We start from the raw sequence: 18,889 nt of genomic DNA on the forward strand, positions 1-18,889 counted from the left end.
AAGTCCTAGCTCTTTAGCTAACACTGTGGTTTCTTTTGTCAGACAAGGTGAGATTAATTCAATTGGAAATGAGTGTCTGTGCTCCTGCATTCCATTTCTGCGGAGACAGAGATGAGCTGTCTTGATGGTGGGAGTGGTACACAGGCAGGTTGGCTTGACGGGCTCTGTGTTCACGTGTCACCACCCAGTGGGGGGCACTTGCCTGGGAAGGCCACTCCAGGGTAGAGGACGGGAACTCAGGACCTCAGAGGAAGTCCCCTGCCTCCTTGCCAACTGGGCCTCCGATCCAGCCCCCCATGGGCCCCAAAGTTGATCAGCTTTCCTCTTCCTTCCCATTCTGATCCAAGTCCCTAAAGTATTGTTGGAAAACCTTGAGCATCTTGGACTTTACTTCCAAGGATAATGTAATTGTAATAATCTTATATTTACTTAGGGATTTGGGGTTTGCAAAGCCCTATCTCGTACGTTCCCAAAGATGGGCCCCATCCCCAGGGCTATGACAGGGATATTTCTGCTTTGTAAATAAGTGACACGACTTGTCCAAAATTGCTGAGTTCGTATCAGGACTAGAGTCCAACCCCAGGTCTCCAGAATCCTGGTAGAAGCTCCTTCTGTAGGAGAGGTCCTGTCCATTTTAAACCACCTGCACACCTGTGAAGATCAGCAAACAGGGGTTACTATTATTGTGTTACTATGATTCTCATTAACATGAGAATCCTTGGCTGCTCATGATTTTGGAGCGTGAGGACTCCAGGACTTGGTCATTCTCCAGACTTCCACAGGAGGTGGAAGCAGTGGTTTCCTCTCTTCCTACACCTCCACGCGGTTGAGGCCTGAAGATGCCATCTGGGGATCGGAGGAGTAAGACTTAGATTTTCCTGAAAAGTGAAGCAAGCCGCGTGTGTGCCACATCAGTAGAGATCTGTGTGATAGCCCACTGGCAGGATAGCTGCCCCGGAGCCGCCTGGCACGCACAGGCTCCAGAGGGCTGAGTGCGAGCTGCCGTGCGTTCTTTATCTAGGGTCAGTTGTTGGTGCCTTGCTTCTGCAGGGAAAGCTGGCTGCTTCCTTTCTTTGCTGTCAACATGGGGACTGTTAATGGATACTGACACTGTTCTGTGCCCTCAACATTCTGCCAAACATCTGGAAATTGGTGCAGTGCTCTCACGGAGGCTAAACCCAGGCTTGAGACCATGCTCACAGCTACTCCTTGATAAGGACGATAATCTCCCAAAGATGACATTGATTTTTCACACCCTAAGGGACATTTAGGAAGGAAACTGATGACCTGACTCAGTATTGCCAATCGCCCACACACATCTGCACCTGGCGTCCAGGAGGCACTTACTAGATATTTGTCAAGTAACCTCCAGCAGTGGTTCTCAGTCCTGAGCGTACCTGCCAGTATTAGGATCACCTGAAGGGCTTGTTGAAACATGAAGCTTGAGGCTGCACAGGGTTTCTGATTCAATTGGTCTGGGGAAGAGCTAAATAATTTCAGACAAGTTCCAGGTCATGCTGGTGCCATGTAGAGAAAACCATGGTCCGGAGGAGATTGGCAGAGGTTTTCCGTAAGGGCCAGATTGCTAATAATTTTAGGCTTCGTAGCCATTTTAGGCTTTGTGGGCTCTGTCATTACTTCTCAACTCTTCCCTTGTAGCCACAGAAAATATATAAATGAATGAGCATAGATGTGTTCCAGTAAAACTTTATTCATAAAACAGGTGGTAGACTTGTTTTTAAAAATGTTATATTGGGGCACCTGGGTGACTTAGTAGGTTGTCTGCCTTTGGCTCAGGTCATGATCCTGGGGTCCTGAGATGGAGCCTCCTATGGGGGTCGGTGTCCCGGCTCAGAGGGGAATATGTTTCTCCCTAGCCCTCTGCCCCGCCCACTCGCTTATGCTTTCTCTCTCTCTCTCTCTCTCGCAAACTCTTCGTCTCTCAAATAAATAAAATCTTGTTGAAATGTGTTGAAAATCTAAAACTTTGCTTTAAAAAGAATGTTCAGAGCCAAAATTTCATTCTGGGTGGATTTTTGTTGTTGTTGTTGTTAAGCTCTTGGATGAGAAGCCGTGTTAAAGATGCAAACATTGGTCAAATCCTAGCTCTATTCTTCACTGCCCACGTGACTTTGAAGGCCACTAATGTCTCTGTAGAGAAGATAACCATACAATTTGTCAGGTCTGAGTGATACGTGTTTCATGTAATGTTCTTTATACTATTGTACATGATTGAAATATTCCAGGATTTTCAAACTCATGACTTTTAAAACATAATTACAGTTGACCCTTGAACAACACAGATTTGAACTTCATGGATTCACACACATACGGATTTTCTATAGTACATTAGATATATTTTATGTTTTTCTTAACATTTTTCTCTAGCTTACTTGATTGTAAGACTACAGCATATACTACATATGGCATACAAAATATGTGTGAATTGACTGTTTCATGTTCTTGGTCAGCCTTCCAGCCAACAAGTGGGGGAGGGAGTCAAAGTGATACATGGATTTTCAACTGTGGGAGTGGGTGTCGATGCCTTTAACCCCCACATTGTTCAAGGGTCAACTGTATAAGTCATTGGCATATGTGGCTTGGATTTGAGATTTCAGAGTCAACCAAAAGATGAATCACTTTACAAAATCAAAATCCCCTTTGAAATGCTCTCAAACCACCAGCACCTAGGCTCTTAGAAGGTGGAGAGCTAGGAGTAGCTTTCTTTGGAAATGCTCAGGAGGGAGAAGTCTGCCTCAGGGAGTCTGCAGTGGAGCTGTTAGTCTCCTGCCCTTCCCCCAAACCCTTCTCCTCTGTTGTCTTCCTTAAAATTCAGTTAATGGCAGCTCTATATTAACTGCCAATGGGGCCGCAAAGAATGATTCAGGAGGAGGAATTTAGTAAGGTAAAGTATGCTGATATGGACTTGAGGATGAAATTGTTTTATATTTCAGGCAGGACCTAAAGATCTTTTGGCTCAACCCTCCGCTTCTGCATGTCAGTCAACGGAGGTCCAAGACGTAGAGGCACGAGGCACGTTCGAAATAGATGGCTCCTCCTTTGCATTTAATAAGACTGACTTGTTTTGTCCTCATAACAGCCCCGTAAGATAAGCACTGTTAATTTCCCAGTCTACAGATGAGGCAGAAAGGATGGGATGAGTTGTTTGTCCAACGTCATGCTTCTGGGAGGTAGTAGCCAGGGGACCGAACCCAGGCAGTCTGATTGCAGAGTCCGTGCTCTTTGGTTACGACACTCAGCTGTGTATAATGTTGATTTCCTTATCTGTACTCTGCAAACTGAGGAACTAAAAGGCTACTTGAGAGAACGCGGTCTCGTACCTTCAGTAATTTGTATGCCATGCTAGGGAAGATCATGAAATTGCAGCAGGGGGCTAGGGGAAAGTGTGCTTTCAGTGCCGTTTCCAATTTTCACCTCATTATCCCAGAATTTGCCCATGCAAATGCGTATAATGCTTTGGAAATAGTGCAGAAGCAGGAAGAGGTCTCTGTTGGTTTGGCTGCATATCTGGTCTTAATGCTGTATTTCAAGAAAACTTGCCCAAAAGGAGATCACCCCAGGACCACTGAGTGGATCCAGGGTCACTCAGTTCACAAATACACTCAGATTTTTGTGTCCACCGTGAGCTGCAGCCTGTGCCGGGCACCAGATACCGCGATACCACGACGTCTAAAACCCCCCTGCCTGCCCGCAGGCACTTTTACAACTTTGGGTCCCAAAGTGGGAAACCCTGGTGTGTGCACTTACACCCTGAAAAGAAAGGAAACACAGGTATTTACTATATGGTCCCAAATGGGCAGCCTATTAAAACATGATGCGATGAAGTCTCCCCCTCCCCTACCCCCTGCTGTATTACCCCAAAGAATAGCATACAGTCTCATATTGAACCTTGGACATGGGACAAGGAGGAAATGGTGGGATCTGACCTTGGCTTTGTCCAAAAAATGTGTTCCTTTGATGATGGAATAAACAATGTGCTTCCTCTCCCCCAACCAGGACCCCAGAAGCAAGCACAAGTTCAAAATCCACACCTATGGAAGCCCCACCTTCTGTGATCACTGTGGCTCCTTGCTGTACGGACTTATCCATCAAGGGATGAAATGTGACAGTAAGTAAGTTTTCTTTTCCAGTAGATGGTGAGGCTCTGCAGCTGATACCCCAGGTTTTCAAGAGCACCTCAGCTTCCGGACCTTTTCCAGGTCCACTCATCAATAAAAGAACTCATTCAAATACGTACCACACCAAAAAAAAAGTGTAGGACCGCTCCACCGTCAAAATACTCATCTATTAAAATCCTTACTTGCCTAATTGTGAACCAACATCAAAAACAAACAAACAAACAAAAAAAAACATCAACCCCACCCGATTTATAAACGAAGTTAGTGCTGGGTTTTTGTGTGTGTGTGTGTGTTTTTTTTGTGGTGGAAATCTTCAGTCACTGTAAAATACAGGATAGTCAAACCCCAAAGCAAATGCCATGTGTTGAAAGAAGAATCCCCACCTCCAGATTCCACATTTGGTTCGGCTTCAAAATAAGCTCAGCCACCATAGTCATTATCTTCCTGTGTCTCTAATTAGTGGGTGGACTGTGGAAAAATCCAGTAGGCTCTCCTTAAAACTGAAACTACGATGAAAATGAAAACCAGACCTCCGAATTTCACTCGCCCTCCTGCACGTTCACGGACAGACCAGATTTCTATCAGGCCAGTCAGAGAGGGAACCCCCGAAGTCCACGGACAAGGATGGCATCAGCCTCTGCATGCCTCCCTTTCTGTTCTGTATGTATCATCCTCAAGCGCCAGGTAGAAAGGCAGACAAACCTGGAAACTCTTTACGTTGATAATTCTTATAAGATTTCCCAGGCCATTTACATGTCTATTTATTTATTTTTAAGATTTTATTTATTTATTTGACAGAGAGAAATCACAAGTAGATGGAGAGGCAGGCAGAGAGAGAGAGAGAGGGAAGCAGGCTCCCTGCCGAGCAGAGAGCCCGATGCGGGACTCGATCCCAGGACCCTGAGATCATGACCTGAGCCGAAGGCAGCGGCTTAACCCACTGAGCCACCCAGGCGCCCCCCATTTACATGTTTAAATAAAAATGTATAATTTCAAGATAAAAAAAAAAAAGTAATTACTGAACCTGTTTTTCTAGTCGACAGGGACGTGTTATGGAAATGTCAATATGTTGCCATTCATTAATTCCTTCTACTATGGCCAAAGCTTTCTAGGCATATGCTACATGGGGCAAAGACAACGTGTATATAAAAATCAAGATGAAAGGAACATTATAGAGCAGATGAATAGTTTCTCAGCACACAGAGGTCCTTTACCTTGGAAGCTGTCAGATTTTACAGTCTAAACAAAACCTCTGTGATGATCCAGACCAGTCGTTTTCTCTGAGTTGAGAAGCCCTTGTGCTCCAAAGACATGGTTTTCAGGGGTTCTGCGAGTGCGAATCCTAAGTGCATTTGTAAATCTACTTTTAACTCTTTTAAAACCACGGGACACAAGTGAATTCTTGAATGTGTGACCCACTGGAGCTTGACTAGTTGGAGGAGACGGTGTAAACACCGTTGCCAGCTTCACTGGTTGGGCAGAATGTGTAACCACGTTTCTCCCGCCACGTCCACTTCCCCAAGGAGTCCGCCAGCCTGCACGTTGCTGGGCAGTGTTTAGCCTTTCTAGGTACTCTCCTGTTATGGAGCTGGACAGCGCTAAGAGAGAGCAGAAGTGAGTGCAGGATGGAGACAGCTGGTTTCAAAATTTTATTTGGATCCAAGGGCTTTATGGGTGATCGATGAATGTCTTTGTAATAAATGTATCAATTTGCATTGATCTACTGACTTTTTGCTGATGAAGTTAACACTTATCTGGTTTATGTGTTAGGACTCTGCTTAAGATTTTATTTGAAAAATGGGTTCCATTACTTAAAAAAAAAAAAGTTGAAAACCACTAACCTGGACCAGTGCTTTTTGCTTTGTCTTCTTTTGTTTTAAACTCTTGTCCTTGGAGTCATAGGGCCTCTGGGGCTGCTGCCTGTGCTCCTTCCTCAAGGGAGGCCGAGAAGCAGATGGGTGCCAGGAGCCCAGCCCCTCCCTTCCCTTCTGCAGACAAGAAACCTTTCCCTCTGCCTTCACAGGTGGCAGGGTCAGAATGCCATATACAACTCTGCTTAGCAGAGCAAAGACAGGAGCTACCCCCTGTCCATACCTGTCTTTTAGTTTGCAGGGCAGGTCACAGAATCAGAGAGAGCACTTGAACTTCCCAAGATCAAAAAGCCAGTCATGGTGGTGCCAAGACAAGAATACAACCCAGGGCGCTCCCACCTCCCCTGCTCCCCACCCCATGGTGCTTCTCCCTCCCGGAGAGGCTGGCATTCATTTCTTTGAAGTTGCAATTCTGCCCCAGCACTTGAAGCCAGGAGTTGGTGAACACAGGTCCCGTCAATAGCCCACCTTGTCAAGAAGCAGATGTCCCTTACAACACAGCAGATGTCCCTTTCTATCCGCTGCGAGAAGCTGGGGCACAGTTTGGGAACAGAAACGCAAGCACGATCCACACTGGTGGAGACAAGGATGATTCTTTCCTCATTGGGTGCGTTATCCTGCTTCCCATATCGAATCCTAGCAAATATGCATTATTTGTGATGCTTTTGGCAATCTGCCTCACCACGTTAAACACTGAAAAGGAAATGAGCATGTGGGCTCTACCTTGAAGGTTACCGAAGAGCCTTGTCACGTCCTGTCGTGGGCGTGTGAGGATTCCAGTGGCCCTGGCTCCTCTGGGAATCCTGGAGGAACAGGGACAATACACAGGATTCTTTTCGGGGTTTCCTTGGTTCACTGTGCAGAGACTGATCTTTTCATTCCTCCCTGGCTCACCCACGTAATGTCAGCTGGTAGGGAATGGCTTATCATGCCAGGCGTGTGTTTGTTTTACTTAGAATAATATTTAAAGATTTGCAGACAGGTTTAAAATCTCAAATAAAAGTTCTGAAAAAAAAAAAAAAAAGGCAAGGTACTTAAGCCTTCATGAAAATACAGAGTTAACTAAAGGAAAGAAATTTTATGACTTTCCTATACTCAGTCCACAGAGTCTCACCCTTCCCAAACAGTAAGCTCAGACGGGCAGAAGATATTCTTTGGCAACAAATATCCTCTGTTTAAAATTTGCATATAATTCCCCTCTGCATACATGCAATATTAATTGGCCTGGGCTTTGTATGCATTTACCTGTGTGAATTTTGCCTGGTGTTAAATATCTGAAGCATGAACGAGCAGGCCAGGGGATTTCGCTTTGGTTAAGATTGGACAAATATGGCACGGGTATTTTAAGGATATTGTTATTCACATGAAGCCTGTGTTGTAAGGGACATCTGCTAACAGTTCTCCGTGTCACCGAAAACATTATAGCAACGTCTCAAGTTAGAGGGTAGCTCCCCGGCACTTGCGCTCGCACACCACAACACTGACGTGAGCCCGTCGGCCAGCCTCACCCTCCACTGTCCCCATTCGCAGCCTGTGACATGAACGTGCACAAGCAGTGCGTGATCAACGTGCCCAGCCTCTGTGGGATGGACCACACGGAGAAGCGGGGCCGCATCTACCTGAAGGCCGAGGTCACCGACGAGAAGCTCCACGTCACCGGTAAGACGTGCCCGCCGAGGGGTGAGGCTCGCAGCTCCTCTGCGGGCGTTCGGGTCAAGGTCGGGTGCGCCATTGCCTCAGAGACGCTCAGATGCAGAACCCCCGATTTCCCACGAACACGTCTCCCCCCCCCCCCCGCCGGAGACCACGCCATCCGCCTTGACTCCCCAGCTACGCAGGGGCCATCCTGAGTCCTAACTGCCGTGTGGCTTGGGGAACTCTGACACCTGGTCCGTGTGCTGTCCCCTGGTGCCAGGGGGGGGACAAGGAAGCAGGGGGGAGGTGTACGGGTGGCCCTTGTGTGTCATGGCATCAGGCTGCGGCCACCTGCTCAGCCCACGCTAAGGGTGACACCAACGATAAACCGCCTCAGGTTCTCTGGTTACGCTTCCCCCGTGTTCGGCATGGGGCTGAGCATGTCACTGTAGAGAATGTCAGGGAAGTTCATTTCCTCAGACCACTGCTCCTGCACCCCTGCCACGCTGTCAGTAGGGACCACTCTGTCCTCCAGGCTGACAGCCAGGGCCCCTCTTGTGGCCACCAGTGCCCCAACCTGACACTTGTTCTCTGAGAAGGCTGCCACCTTGCCAGAGTCCTGGGGGATGGGGGGCGGGGGGTGTGCGGAGAGCACATAGCTTAGGAGAAAATGACCATAAAGCAGTATGTGCCAAGGGCTTCGGAAGCAGAAGGTTAGAATGCCTGTTGGCTAAAGGTTTCCCTGTTTTTCCAACACTTTATAAAGCCGCTGCTGTGGGCAGTACAATAGACCTCGCAGGGAACCATTCAGAGCTTCACGGTGAGGGGCAAAGCCCACTGAGAGGCAAGAATGCCCTGGCAAGAGTGTCTGAACAGTCAGCCCTCGTGTGTGTGTGAACGCAGCAGGGCACGCCGCACGCTGGACCGGCCCCGTGCCTTCTCCTGTAATAAAAGCAGCAGCCGTATGGGGCTGATTTGCAGCTTTGAGCTTTCCATGGTCTTCTCTGAGTCCCCAGAGGCTCCCAGCTGGGGTGGGGGCACAGGGTACACGGAAGAGGAAGGGCAGGTCCCGTCACACAGGCACAGCAAGTATTGTCCTCATTACCCCGTCGTGGCCAAGAGCTGAATTAGATTCATGATTCTGCAGGATCATCCTAGGGGACAGCACCCTTCACTGAGTTAGACATAGGTTTTCCACACTCAAAAGCCAACGAGTCTAACTTAGAGCAACAATCTAGGTCAAGGGTATTGAGAATCCATCTAAAATGCTTTGCATAGATGCGGGAGGGAAAAAAAATAAATAAAAATTAAAATTAAAAATAAAATACTTTGCATAGATTGAGCTCTGCTCTAAGAACGTGAATCCAGCAAGAGGTTAATGACAATGGCAACACCAGCCAACACGAGTGGTCCCCACAAAAGGGTCACTTTCTGAGCAGGACATGTAGTTAACTTCTCTAAACCTAAGTGGTCGTTTACTTGGTTATCCTGACTTGAGAGATGGAGGCATCAAGAACTTACGTGACTGGCCCAAAGTCAAGCAGGTGGTACATTTAATAGTTGGATGTTTAATTGCTACAAGCAGAGATAATATATTTCAATGATAGTATCAATAAGAACTGTAACATTGTCTTAATTCTGGCTGCTGTCATAAATACCATGGACCGGGTGGCTTAAACACAAATATTCATTGGTCACAGTTGTGGAAGCTTGAAAGTCCAAGATCAAGGAGCTGCTAATTTGGTTTCCCGTGAGGACTATCCTTTCTGGTTCGTAGATGACTGTCTAGCTGTGTCCTCACTTGGGGATGGAAAGAGAGAGGAAACAAGCGCTTTGGTGTGTCTTCTTATAAGAACACTGATCCCATCAAGAGGGTCCCACTGTTGGGATATAATTATTTCCCAAAGGCCCCATATTCAAGGGGTCCAGGATTCCCATTAAAGAGTAAGGGTTAGGGGTTCAACATATGAATTCTGGGAAGACACATAATTCAGTCCATAGCAAATCCATGTTTAAAATATGGTTGTAAAAAAAATAATAATAAAATAAAATATGGTTGTAATTTGTGTGAGGGAAGTCTAATCCTAAGTATGAAAACCCAAGCTCAAGGAAGTAACGAATAGGTAATGATTTGTCTAAAGCTTTTATTTGAGAATAATTGTAGGTTATCAGAATCAGAATTAACTTGGATGTAGTGAGAACACAAATATAAATAATAAGCCATAACAGATGGAGCTCATGGTCCAAATTAAAAAAAATTTCAGAAATAGTACAGGGTCCCCTTCACCTAGTCCTCCTGACCCCCAGAATTAATATTCTTCTATAACCATAGGGTAAGTATCAAAGTAGACAGATTTTTATTTCTTATTTTCTTTTTTAAAGATTTTTTTTTAATTTGAGGGAGAAGAGAGAGAGAGAGAGAGACTGAGCATGAGCGGGGTTAAGGGCCAGACTCCCCACAGCTGAGCAAGGAGCCTGATGTGGGACTTGATCCCAGGACCCCAGGATCCTGACCTGAGCTGAAGGCAGATGCTTAACCGACTGAGCCACCCAAGCGCCCCTCAAAGTAGATACATTTTAAATTTGTTAAAAAAAAAAAAAAACATAGGTACCTGTATACTTATAGTTACTAGAAATTATTTTAAAGAGCCAAAGAGAAGACATCAGACTTCTCTTATTGCAGTATGAAAAGACTACCAGTAATACAAAGCCAAGTCAACAATAGCTAACATGCATTGAGTACTTGGTGTGTACTTACTCTTCATGAGACTGGAACTTTCTTTGTGCTAAGTGCTTTCTATTCCTTGTTTCATTGGCCCCTCCAATAGTGCCATAAAGTGCTATTATTATTCTCAATTTTGAGATGTGCAAATGAGCTGAGAGGAAGAAATTGTTCCGAGGTATAAGGTAGAAAGTGATGGTGCTGGAGCTTGAGTCTATGTCCATCTCCCAACCCCTGGCTTTTAGCCCCAAGGCTGTGAACCCCCCGCCCCGCCAGCTCTCTCGTATTAATTAAAGACTCTCCTTTCGAATAATAGCAAACCCATAAATAGTCACCAAACCCCTGTTCAGCACTCCACAGGTTCTCTGGGGGTCCAGAAAGTCCCAATGCGAGATTAAAACCAAGGGAGCAAAAAAGTAACTCATGAAGGAATTAATGGAAAAGCCAAGTGCATGCAAAGTTAAGCGTTCGATTATGTGTGTGCTGAACGGTGCATCGTGGAGAAGCGGGCTGAGACCCGCAGAGATCTGAGAGGCAGGGGGAGGAAAGTTGCAGTAAAGAGCCCAGATGGAGTGGCGGAAGCAGCCTGGCTTTAATGAGGGGCAGGTATAAAGAATGAGCCATGGGTAGTAGCCAAGCTTATGTCCAAATGCAAGTGGTACCTTGGAGAATGCGTCTTACCCCTGCATGGCCCTGTTGATGGTTAGGTTAGCTCAGCTTTATTTTACCTGTGCAGAACCGCTCACATGGACCATAATTCCCAAAGTAAAATCAAACTCCCAACAGACTCCTGCTTTGGGATAGAAACCGGCCTTTCGAAATTAGAGATGAATTTCCTTTCTAGATTGGCGCGGTATTTGTGGGAAAGGCCTCCACTTTCATGGTATATTTTTATTTTTCGCCTCGGGGCAGTGGTGCTGATGTTATCTGAACAGTGTCATTTTTATTTCTCTCAATATGCGATTTTAATAGGTTTTCTACATTCTTCTGTGCTTTTTTATTTGGTTTTTGGAGGAGTGGTTAAAAAAAAAATTCCCTCATGGGAACAAATTTTCAATTTAATGTTGTAAGTAAATGGAAAAAATATCATGGTTTACAGCTGCTCCAGGAGCACATGTCTCCCACAAATAGATTATTCTGCAGAAGAGTCTCATTTTTCTCAAATACTCTGGGTGGTTTATTTGGTGCAGAGCTCAAAGTTCTCCAGCGGGTCCTGTAGGGGAGGGGAGGGCTTGGGGCAGGATCTGAGGCTCCTTGCAGCAGACGGGTCACATCCTCCTCAGTGGGTCTGCCTTCTAGGGAAGTTTGCCCCTCGGTGCCCATGTCTTACCTCCCCAGCCATCGAGACTTGTTGTTCGTCATGGCATTGCGATGAAGCAGTAATAGTGCCTCTGTGTGTCCTGGTTCCATCTTATAGAGCCTACAGAGTCACGGCAGTGAGACTCAGCTTTGGGTCACAATCATTGATTTTTTTGATCACCCCTTCATTATACATTTATTGAGCATGTGTTCAGCTCTCTCAAGGTGCCAAGGAAGCAAAGATAATTAAGATATGGCCCTTATTGTAGAATGTGTGGTCTTTGAAGGGGTCGGGGGAGGGAATGGACTAAGACATGAAAAAGGGACCACTGGGTGGCATGCCAGGTGCCTTTAAGTGCAGCGGGCGTTGGGGAGAGCAGAGCCTCCCCTGCCAGGCGGGGAAGCTGCTGAGACCTCCGCTCAGCCAGGGACCGGGATGCTGGGAGGACATTTCAGATAAAGGTGCAGAGCCATTGGAGGGCACTGCTATGTTCGGAAAACACACAGTCCAGGACGCGGGGAATTCAGAGCGTGAGGTGTGGAGAATTGGAGGGAAATTCCTTTCCATTTTCAAGAGATCAAGGCTCTAGTCCTCCCAGTTTATAGGTTGTACGGTTCTTAGGGGTCATGTCGTATGGGCTTTAAGTATTTCTTTTTCAAACAGGGATTTTCAGTTCCAGGTGACTGTGTTTGCAAAGATCGGGCATCTGTCTCCTAGCCTGAAACCCGGACCTCACCCCGAGGTTCACAGTGAGCCTCGGCTTTTCTTTGTCAGTGCTGGGAAAGGGGGCAGAGCAGGTAGCCCACTGGTTGCCTAAAAGCTTTCCAGGGATGCTTTTTCCCCATGGCAGACAGGCTCATGGACTATAATCATCAGCGTGGGGCTGCCAGCAAAGAGTTGGACCGAACTGCTTGCTTGAAGGGAAAGGTATTACTCAGAGGTAATTCCTATGAAAGAAAATCTCGGCTGTGGGATTTGGACCCAGCTCTCGGGCGCATGGGAGGTGATGCAGCTGGTGTAGCTGGTCTGTGGGCTGGGATAGAAAGAGGTCAGCAAGAAGCTGCTTACCCTCGAGTATCTCCAGACAGCCTATTACTGGTGACACTGCGCTTGACCACCTAGTTCCGGTATTTTCATCAGAGGCCCCTGCTACAAAGGAACCCTCTGCTGTTTATGAATAATAAGGAATCTGGGTGTCGTACTTGGAGACCAGCAACCTGCCACCCAGTGGCTTTAGCATCCGTGGATGATCTGTAACCAGTTATTACACTGATGGTTGCACAATGGTAATGGTCCAGTTCTGTAGTTCCTTCTACCATCGATGTATTCACCGGAAAGAAAAGCTTTTCCTTTACCTCTCCCCTACATTTTTTTTAAAAGACTTTATTTATTTATTTGATAGACAGAGAGCACAAGTATGCAGAGAGGCAGGTGGGGGGTTGAGGGGGGGAAGCAGGCTCCCTGCTGAGCAGAGAGCCCGATGTGGGGCTCAATCCCGGGACCCTGGGATCACGACCTGAGCCGAAGGCAGAGACTTAACCCACTGAGCCACCTAGGCGCCCTCAACTACATTTTTTTAAATGTGTGAAGTGTGGAGCCCAGTAGGGCTCGAACTCGCAATCCTGACATCAAGACCTAAGCTGAAATCAAAAGTCGGATACTTACCTGACTGAGCCACCCAGGCATCCCTCCCCTGCATTTTTTAAAATAGCAATTTGGGCTCGTGAGTTCTTTCCTACCGCCCATTTTTTTATGTTCAGATTGTTCAGTATATAGCCAGTGGGAGCTCCTTCAAACTCTCTCTGTGTCCTTTTGACATAACCTGTGAGGTTTGTTTTATTTTTTATTTCTTTTAGCACTTCCTTTCTTTCTGGAATGGAAGAACCCACCTTGCACTTAATATCCCCAGGTACCCCTGGGCATTTTTTTTTAAACTGAGAAATAAGAACCCAAGTTCTGGGTGCTGGGGTGCTCACGGCTTCTGGGGTGTCACTCTGTCTCCACTCATGCAGCAGACAGAGGTCATGACTCTACAGTCGTGCTTCCCACTCTGGTCATAGCTCGGGGCTCTTCCTTTGCCTTCCCCAGTCCTGGTTCATTGCTTCACCGCCCTCTGGATCTCTGGATCTGGATGCCATCAGGGAGTTTCCTTATTTTCTCTGCCCCACATTACGCGCAGCAGAATTTCAGAATTCAGATACCATGAACTCTGAGAATAAATCTGCTCCATAAAGTCCACGATTTTATCACAGTTTTTAAAAACCCTTAGGTGATACCCCACTAAGGCTGACTGGTCAGAATACTGTCATTTGGATTGGAGGTTTTCCTGTGTTGTTCCGGTCCCCATTGGACATTTGCCGCTGTAACTGAGTGACCAAACTCGGCATCCCCCGTACGACAGGCTGAAAGTCTGGGTCTCCTCACATGGTGTAACAGAAGGAACAGGGTATTACCTATCAAGTATTTTTGCCAAAATCTTATAACCTGAATCTAATCATGAGAGTGGAGGAGAGGGAAGCAGAGAAATCCAGATATTGGGAAATTCTGTGTTTGTTAGCCACTCTGGACTTTTCAGAAGTGCCACCATCCCAAGAAACAGAAAGAGTCAAGGGGACCGTTCTTGAGTTAGGAACGTGGAGACGTGGCAACCAGGTGAAACCTGGGTAACACGGGATTGGATCCTGGACCTAAGAAAACAGCCATAAAGGGCTTTGGATAACAGTGGTGGGGAAGGGGGTGAACTTGAACAGTGTTTTAGATAATGTTTTAGATAATCCAGTGTGAAATTTCTGGATGATCATGGTGATGCACTTAGGAAGCACAGTGCTGATGTCTGCCGATCGCCCACAAATGGATGGTTCGGTTAAAAACAAAAGCAAAACAAAACAAAAACCCAAAAAGCTGGAAATATGTGTACGTGCAGAAAGCTGTAGCAAAACCCTAATTAACGAATCTAAAATAGTTAGATGGCTTGATAGACGGATGGGTGGAGGGAGAGATGGATAGATGGACAGAGAGACAGAGTTTAGGGGGAAGGGTATGTAAGGTGTTTGATGTGCTGTTCTTTCGACTCCACTGTCGGTTTGAAATTGTTCACACCAAACCTCCAGGATGTCGGGCAATGATAAGTTAGAACCTTTCGTTGCTGCCTGTAGAGATTGCTCTCGGCCGGAAGGAAGCCCACAGGTGAGCTAACATCAGAGCTCCCGATGCGGATGCCAGGGGACTGCCAGCCAGTCAGAACACGAGCAGCAAATGTGGAAAAGGAGACATGAGAGCGAACCAGAGAAGCGTCTGGTGTTCCTTGAGTGCCTGGGTCCTGTGAGAAGAGAAACCAGCATCCATTTAAGTACCTTCCACATCCCAGGCCCTGACTAGAAGTCTTTCTATGTTGTGATGAATGTATGTATGGATTCATCACAGCAATGCTTTGAGAAAAGGGCGATCACTATGCTCGTTCTGTAACGGAGGAAGCAGGCCAGATGAGCTCCCAGGCCTGCCCAAGGTCACACAGCTGCTAAGTGGAAAACACCCCACCCCAGCTCCCAGGCATGTGCCTCCCACCCCCTCCCCACAGCCAGCCCCTGGCCCTGCCGAGGGAAGACCGTGTGCTAGCGCAGATGTGGCTCTTACTGGTGCCCAGGTGTTTGCAACTTCCCGTTCCCAGTTCCCAGGTGAGACTGCTCTGTGCTGTCCTGCGGCCCCTCTAATTACTGTGGGGCCATGGGCATTCTTGCCAGTGAGGGTCTGTGGTCCTTTCCCACTGCGTCCATCCCCCAGGGCTTAGACAATGGCAGCAGGGACGCTGGCTGAGAAAGAATTAACATGGGCAAAGAAGGATGGAAACGAACACCCACTGGGGATGTGTCCCGATGCTGCCCGGCTCGGCCACCCATGGGTCCTGCCCCCGTGCGCGGCTCGGCCACCCATGGGTCCTGCCCCCGCCCTTTCTCACCCTGCCATCCCCGGTGTTTCCTTCTGGGCCCTGGTTCTTTCCCGTTGCAGACTCGTCCTCGCTCTCCCATTCCCACAGTCTTGGAAGAACCCATCTCCGGCAGTCACAAGCCTTCCGTTTGCTGGTGTTTAACATTTGCAGACGAGTTTGCAAAAGACAATAGGCGCGGTCTCCGAGCGGACGAGGAGTAGTAGCTTGTAAGGATGAGCGCCCACCGGCTGCCCCATTCCAGTGGGGGGTGGTGTCGAGGTGATGACTTCTTGGCATGTTTTCAAGGGATTTATCTACTCTGTCTCCTTTCTTGATGGAATCCTTCTAAACATCAGATGCCCCGTTATCTGTGTGTCTCCCCTTCAGCAGACAGTTCTTTGCCTGGCTTAGTCCTTATTCCTGGTGCCTCCCCTGCCCCAAACACTCTGTGTTCCAATTGTAAAGAAGGCCGTGCTGTTTGGCCAGCGGGCAGGCTCTTTCGCGCCTCCACCCCCTTGGTTATGCCGCATCCCCCACTCCCTCGGGAGCACCCTTTTAACACTCCGCTCTGGGTACCTTGTCAAAGCCTCTCCTCTCGTTTTATAGCGTGTGTAAAATTGACCACTCTTCTCCCATACCCTTTATGACGTCTATACTGTGATTCCACTTGTGTTTATCCGCCTGTTAATCTCCCTCTCGCAGACCGTTAGCCCTTCCAGGACAGGGATGGTGTCTTACGTCTCATATCCAGCCCAGAGCCTCCCATTTGTGCGCTGATGTGTTTGTTGAGCAGATGACAATGATAGAAGTCTCAGTAGGCACAGAATAAAAAAAAAATCACTCGGTTCTATACTGTGTATTCTTGTATCCAATCCAAGCAACTCTTCCCATTTTGGCTGTATATCTGGATCAAGTTAAAATAATGCTGTTTTAGCCCAATTTGTGAAGCCACGTGACTTCTGAGATCTTTCAGAGAAACACGTATCAGCCAAGAAGGAGGTTCATCCTCTCCAAGGAAACATGTCATTATTTACATCCTGAGGGTGGTAGCTCCTCTTGGCCCATCTGTGGCTGAGCTCAATGTCAAGTGTACTAACTAGCGCCCAGCTCTCTTGCCCGGTTCTCTGTGCAGCGACTCAGACTCAGCTTTCCACGCTGGCTGCTTAGTCACTGGATGTCCATGGGTGGTGCAAGACTGAGACAAAGGGCAAAACCCACGTGGCATTTTCTTAATGAGGTGTGTGCCTTTGTCTTAAAATATCCTGGTATCAAGCTCAAAGTGACACGGCTCCTGTGTCTCCTGCTTAAGATGATCTTAATTTAAGCCCCTGGATCCTGGACAGGGCCCTCAGTCATCCAACCACTTTGGCATCCGTGGTTCCTGCCGTGAAAATGCATTCTTAAAGCTGGGCTTTGAACGCCTGCATTCCTGGAAAGGGGGGACGGAGAGGAGAGAAACATTTCTGGAGCCTCTTTCAAGACGACGCCATTAGCATACAGGGACACTGTCCTTGACTGAGCGGGTCATTCTTGTGCAGGATTTTAATTGCTTCTAATTATAGGATTATCATTTAAGCACAAGATTAATTGCCATGAAATTATTGCAAGGAACTTGATCTTCTTCTAGAAAGTAAATGCGTTCACCAAGTGAAGAATCAGAAGTTTGCAAATGATGTCTTTTTAATCACATCATGGGAACTTTATTTTTTAACTCTTTGATGGGGAGAGGAGATGTTAAGGGAATCAGAGGAGAGCAGATAAATGCTCCCCTTTGGGTTCCCCCCCCCACCCCCCCATCAAAAGTTTGGAAAATGTGAATGTTCAGAGTTCATTGGGTTCACCAGTAGAAATGTCCCAAAATAAACGCAGAGATCTTTCCTCCTTTGATCCATTTCATCTTCACAGCAGATAAGAGTGGTTCACTGAACAGCTAGAAGAGGCAGATGTGCCTCTTGGTTCCTTCCAACACAGCTGCTCCAATGCCCACAAACGTTCTTTTTCAAATGCCTTGAATCTCCAGTTCACATATACCCTTGCTCTGGTTATTAGCACCAAAATGGTGCTGAGAAACAGCAGACTATGATCATCTCAGCTTCTAGGCATTTCCATTTGGGAAAAATGCAGATTTCCTGAGAAAGCTGGCCTTACATTAGCTCCTGGGGGTTTTTCTAAAATATCCTGTTTGAATAACGTAGGGAATGGCCACCTGTGGAAGCCTTGCTCCAGAGTGTCTCCCCACGGGGGACCCTCTCTACTGAGCAGAACAGTAGCTGTACGTTACCACCCATTTTCCTTGGTAATTAATGCAAGTTTTGTGGTTAATTAAAGACAGTCAGGGTCCCTTTTAAAACCAAGTCAAGCCTTTTTTTCCTAGAATAATGAAGGAGGAACAGATGCGCGGCAAACTTCCTACAAAAGCATGCCAGGTGGGGGTGCTGAATTTGGGGGACGTGGCATTGCAGAAAGTGTCGCCTCACCAGCTTCCACCCACTGGAGGCAGGGGACATAATCAAAAGCACTGTCTGCTTCGCTGAACACCCTGCGGGAAGGTGGCGGGGGGAGGACTCTTGTTCTGGAAAATACCACACTGACATCTCCTTCCCCTTAAGTCACGCTGCCTGCAGCCAGCCACGGCCGGAGCGAAGGGTGGGCAGGACCTGGTTCTTAGGCTGTGTATTGCCAGTCTCAGTCGATGGGCTGCGTGGGTGAGTACCCACGGAAGACTCTGTGGGTGGGCAGCTCCCCTCGAGGGCCGAACGTGTGTGCGCTACACTTTCTAACCAGTGCAGCGCAGCCTCATCGGTCTAATTGCTCACTACTCTGCATGACCTTGAAGCCCGTTTCAGTCTCCCATGAGAACAGGAACTCCAGTATCCTTAAAACCTTGAACTTCTGAAGGATGCCCGTTATAATTTTGAAAAAAATCTCAGCACCCATTCAATGACCCTCTCTGCATGAAGAAGGGGTACCAGGGGGCCTGCGTTTAGAAGATAAGAAAAGGGTTTTAAGAGGACACTGTGCTCTTGGCTTTATGGTCACATCGATTGGGACCAACTCCCAGCTCCGCCGCTAACTAATGCTCTGTAAACCTTAGGGACTGTTTCTCTGGGAAGAGTTTTGTTGTGGCCACACTGAAGTTCCACAGTTCGATGCACCAGCGTACATCATTTATTGACACATTGACTCTTCCTGTAGGGACTTGTTCGTGACGTAACTAGAACCACTAGAAGATTCCAGTCGCAGCCGGAAAACCTAACCCCAGCTGTCATTTGCCTTTCCTTGACTGTACCTACCGAG

At 47.3% G+C, this 18,889-nt stretch overlaps 1 protein-coding gene across 1 annotated transcript in view; it reads left to right on the plus strand.

The window, feature by feature from the left end:
- The window catches only part of PRKCA (protein kinase C alpha), a 393,909-nt gene that overhangs the window by 263,166 nt on the left and 111,854 nt on the right, over positions 1 to 18,889 (plus strand). Inside the window, exons 4-5 of the mRNA XM_059148178.1 lie at positions 4,018 to 4,129; positions 7,541 to 7,669. Coding sequence (XP_059004161.1) covers positions 4,018 to 4,129; positions 7,541 to 7,669 — 241 coding nt within the window. The remainder of the gene's footprint in view (positions 1 to 4,017; positions 4,130 to 7,540; positions 7,670 to 18,889) is intronic.

The sequence above is a fragment of the Mustela lutreola genome, chromosome 15, assembly GCF_030435805.1.
Source record: "Mustela lutreola isolate mMusLut2 chromosome 15, mMusLut2.pri, whole genome shotgun sequence".
Lineage (NCBI taxonomy): Eukaryota > Metazoa > Chordata > Mammalia > Carnivora > Mustelidae > Mustela > Mustela lutreola.